We start from the raw sequence: 4,037 nt of genomic DNA on the forward strand, positions 1-4,037 counted from the left end.
GGGGGAGAGGGGGGCAGACGAATGGTGCGCACCCCGTCCGCTCGGAGAGGCAAAGCAAGGCCAGGGACACGTGCTCCCTACTCCTCAACAACGATCACCTCGTTCAGGGCCTCCAGGCCGCCAAGGGCCTCACAGGCAAAGCCACGGATGAAGTCCGCCTCGATCGGGTGGAGCTTCGGGCCAACCAGCACCAGGCTGTGCAGGGGGCCACCGAAAACCTCGTCGCACTCGGCCTCGGCGAACTTCTCCAGAGGAGCAGCCACGATCACCTGGGTGGAGGCACCGACGCGAGACATGCCGATGGCCAGGGACTTGGGAGCGCAGACTGGTGTCACAGAGAGCAGGCGGTTGCGTGTCAGACACATGCGTGTGCGTAGGTGTGCCCCCATGGGGCCGACGCCAGCCCACCTTAAGAGAAAGAGAAAGAGAAAGAAAAGGGAGGAGGAGGAGGAGAGAGAGAGAGAGAGAGCCAGGGAGAGAGGGAAGAGAGAACGCACCACCCTCGTCGCGGCGCTCCTCAATCAGAAGGAGCTGCTCGGCGGCCTGGCGGACGGTCATGAAACGGGGAGGCTCATAAATCTTGCGGCCACTATGTTCACACGGAGAGCCGGGGGCAGGGGCAGAAGAGTGGGTAAGTTGAGGGCTTGCCGGCCAAGGGCGGCGGGTCCAAGGTTTGGGGTGCGGAAGAAAAAAAGAAGAAGAAAAAGGCAACGACGAACCGGGCCAGGTTGATCTCGGACTGCTCCTTGACCTTGATGTCCAGCAGGGCCAGGGTATGGAGGCCAGCATCACGGTTGGACTTGATCCGGGGGTAGAAGGAATCCGGCTGCCAGGTCTTGGTGAAGAAGGGGATGGAGATCGTCTGGCCGAAGGAGTACAGCTGGAGACCGCAGCAGGCGATGGCGTTCATGATCGAGGCATTGTGGATGACATGCACGGGGATGTTACGCTCGCGCGCACGCAGGACCATGTCGGTGTGGGTGGTCGCGCTGGTGGCAAGGCCCAGGCCGACGGAGGGGGACGGGGTAGTTGATGAAGGGAGAGAGAGAGAGGGGGGGGGGGGACAGCAAAGGGAAGCAGGAAAGACGGGAGGGGGTAAGTGCCGGGCACACCACAACAGAGGCTGAAACATGGGGCCGGGACATACCCGAACGGATCGCCAACGACCAGGAAGGCAACCTCCTCACCGGCGGCCGCCGCGTCCAGGATCTCATCAGACCCCTGCTCGACGAGCTCGCGGTCGGCCAGCAGAACCGGCACGCCGTAGAACTCCTCCTACAACAGCGAGAGCCGGGAGGACGGCGGAGAGGAAGAGGACGCCCCGGATGTACGTGTGTGTTGTGTGGTGTCGGGTTTTCCCACAAGTCAGCAGGGGCGTGCAATGGGCGAAGGCGCAACAAGCATGCGTACCAGCTCCTCCTTGGGGCAGAGCAGGATGCTGGTGTAAGCCTCGAGGAAAACCTTGGTGCACTTGCGCACGGTCTCCAGACCGCGAACAGTGATGTCCTTGGCGTCGGAGAGGCCAAGGCCGATGATGTGAAGGGACATGGCGAGAGGGGCTATGGGAAGGACAGGCGGGCAGGTGTATGGAAGGGGAGGCGGGGTGCAGGAAGTTCGCGGCCGCCGCATTGGCTCGAACAATGGCTTTTTTTTTTTTCCCGGCTCGTTGGGCGGGTATCGGGGGGGGGGGGATCTCTGTTCCCTCCACCCCGGAGGATCTCGTCTCCGGGCATGCTTGGCCCTCTTTCTCGGCTCGGAGAACGCCGACAAGGCGGGACACTCCCGCGCGGGAGTGGCCACGCGTCCCCATATCACGCGCCGTCACGTGTCACATTCCGATCGCGCCTGTCCTCGGCTGTCTCACCACCCCGGCGCGACCCTCGGAAATAGGCGGAGGAATCATCTTCGCCCACTGGCCTCCTCACCCCGGGGGGGGGGGGTGAGAACGAGCTGGCCCAACGGCGAGCGGCATGCTTCTCGGGCCCCGGGCCAGGGAACAATTCACGGGCAGATCTCGGCCTCGGGGCCCCCTGCGGTGTGCCGCTGAGGCGACCATCGCGGCCCAGCAACCGGGGCAGATCGTGGTCGCCGGGGGCCGGGGCCCCGGGGGAGCTCCGCCGGAGCAAATGCCTTGGCGTACTCGACGGGGCGGGGAGAGGGCGAGGGGATGCGAGCCGACACACCAGGCGTGGACGGGGCGCCGCAGGGAATTATGACCCCGACCCCGCGTCGTCATATTGTGGGGTTTTATTTCGCCCACCGACCACATCCATCCTCCAGGCGGCGTGCCTCGCACCACGCTTGCACCCCCTCCCCCCCCCCCTCCTCCCTCCTTCCCCCTCCGCCCGTAACTGCGCCTCCGCTCAATTGCCAGGGCGCCGCGCCTCCTTCCCCCCCCCCTCCCCGCCTCCTTGTCTCTCTGACGGCTGGCCGCCGTCACCTGTGTGAGGATGCAGCAGCTCTTCCATACGCTGAACGGCCGGGACCGACTCCTGCGCCTGGTCCAATACCTGGCCCGGTACCTGGCCCTACGGGGGCATTCAAAGGACGCCCCGCTGCTGGGCGTATCTCCCGCCCAGTGGTCCCAGGTGGCATCCAACATTTCCTTCTGTCGGAGAGGTGTGTGTGTGTGTGTGTGTGTGTGTGCCCTGTCGCCCCGCCGGCCGCTAGGCGTCCTGTCGGACCTCGACCGCCCTCGCTTCCCTCCTCTCCTCCTCCACATACACACACATGCGCGTGTGCTAACCACCCTCCTTGCCCAGTCTTTTTCTTGGGGAAGTTTGTCGACACGTGGCGCGCCTGCCTGGCCGAGGTGCTGCGCATTCTCCGCCTCTTCCGCGCCTTCCAAGCCAAGACCCGGCCCCTGACGCCCGATGAGCACACCCTCCAGCTGATTGATGTGGTCTCGCGGCTGCTGGAGGTGCTGAAACTGGTGCAGCTGGGGCTCTGGCTTTTTTGCGACACCATCCAAACGGTCCGTCGGTGCTGTCGCCGCTGCTGTTGGCGTCATTGGCACCTTTGCCGCAGTGCTGTGCCTTTGCCCCCTGCCGCGCCCCTCTCTCTCACACACACACACACACACGCGCGCGCGCGCGCGCGCGCGTGCCCGTCCCCGCCTCGTCTGCCAGGTTGTGGACCTCGGGACCTTCCGCCTGGGCTTCCAGGCTCGACTGAGTCTCCTTTCCTCGAGGCTGTGGCTCAGCTACCTGGTGACCTCGCTGTCGCAGCAGCTCTTCTTGCGGATATTTGTCAACCACCAGTTTTTCATGCGCCTCAAGGACGCCGGCCAGGGTGCCTACACCGGGCACCAATTTTCGCCGGTCGACACGCTGCGAAACGCCCTGGATTTCCCCCTCCCATCACAGGGGCTTGCTGGGCTGCTTGCGCGCGAGGGCTCCTCCAATGGATCCATACCTCTGGGCCCGGACTGGCGGTACATCCGGGGCTTGGACTCGGTGGCCCGGCTGATATCCGGTGCGGTTGGACCGCGTGGAGTCGCCGCCTGCGGCATAGCCTCCTCCTGCGTTGCCGTCTACCAGACGCTATGGCCATAGGAAGTGGGGACGAGGGACCCGGGGTGGAGTGGGGCGTGCCTGTGCATGGTGCGCGTGCCTTGGCTCCGACAGATGGGGGGGCACCCCCAGGCAAGTAAGAATAATAGAAATAAAAGGAATGCCCCCCAGTCAAGCCCCGGTTTGTGGGTGGGGTGGGGGTAGCGGTGGGCGGGGGGGGGGTGAGTGTCCGACCATGGAACCAAAACAAGTTTTCAGTAACACGCCGGGCCGATCTCCCAGGCTCGTCTGTCGATCCGCCCTTCTTTCCGCTTGAGGCGTCCGATCGGGGTGGCCCCTGGAGAGGCCGAGCGGTGGCTGTCGGCAGCCCGTTGGCAGTGATGCTAACATTGGCACATGTAGCAGGGTTCTCACGGATCCAGTCTTACGTCAAAGGAGTGAAGCTTTGACGGAAGCTATACCGGAAATCTTACTACTGGTTAGGGACCGCTCGGGCATGAAGGAGGGCGTACCGAACCAGAAGGG

General features: G+C 64.4%; 2 protein-coding genes across 2 annotated transcripts; one reads left to right on the forward strand and one right to left on the reverse strand.

Moving 5' to 3' along the window:
- Positions 1-1,619, reverse strand: H696_03869 (diphthine synthase). Its single transcript, XM_009497730.1, has 5 exons — positions 1,411-1,619; positions 1,148-1,275; positions 720-989; positions 498-589; positions 1-325 (listed from the first exon to the last, which is right to left on the reverse strand). The coding sequence occupies exons 1-5, from the start codon at positions 1,546-1,548 to the stop codon at positions 78-80; spliced, it is 876 nt and encodes a 291-aa protein (XP_009496005.1). The 5' UTR covers positions 1,549-1,619; the 3' UTR covers positions 1-77.
- Positions 1,620-2,315: 696 nt separating this feature from the next.
- Positions 2,316-3,682, forward strand: H696_03870 (hypothetical protein). Its single transcript, XM_009497731.1, has 3 exons — positions 2,316-2,619; positions 2,763-2,974; positions 3,129-3,682. Exons 1-3 carry the CDS (start codon positions 2,451-2,453, stop codon positions 3,552-3,554), a joined length of 807 nt encoding a protein of 268 aa, XP_009496006.1. The 5' UTR covers positions 2,316-2,450; the 3' UTR covers positions 3,555-3,682.
- The last annotated feature ends 355 nt before the right edge of the window (positions 3,683-4,037 follow it).

The sequence above is a fragment of the Fonticula alba genome (assembly GCF_000388065.1).
Source record: "Fonticula alba strain ATCC 38817 unplaced genomic scaffold supercont2.6, whole genome shotgun sequence".
Lineage (NCBI taxonomy): Eukaryota > Rotosphaerida > Fonticulaceae > Fonticula > Fonticula alba.

Excerpts from the sequence above, each read along its gene's own strand:
- H696_03870 (XM_009497731.1), top strand. The coding sequence starts at position 2,451 with ATGCAGCAGCTCTTCCATACGCTGAACGGCCGGGACCGACTCCTGCGC. Across the intron at positions 2,620-2,762 it reads CATTTCCTTCTGTCGGAGAG|TCTTTTTCTTGGGGAAGTTT; the intron begins GTGTGTGTGTGT and ends CTCCTTGCCCAG. Across the intron at positions 2,975-3,128 it reads TTTGCGACACCATCCAAACG|GTTGTGGACCTCGGGACCTT; the intron begins GTCCGTCGGTGC and ends CTCGTCTGCCAG.
- H696_03869 (XM_009497730.1), bottom strand. The coding sequence starts at position 1,548 with ATGTCCCTTCACATCATCGGCCTTGGCCTCTCCGACGCCAAGGACATC. Across the intron at positions 1,276-1,410 it reads TCTGCCCCAAGGAGGAGCTG|GAGGAGTTCTACGGCGTGCC; the intron begins GTACGCATGCTT and ends TCGCTGTTGTAG. Across the intron at positions 590-719 it reads TCCGAGATCAACCTGGCCCG|TGGCCGCAAGATTTATGAGC; the intron begins GTTCGTCGTTGC and ends GTGTGAACATAG.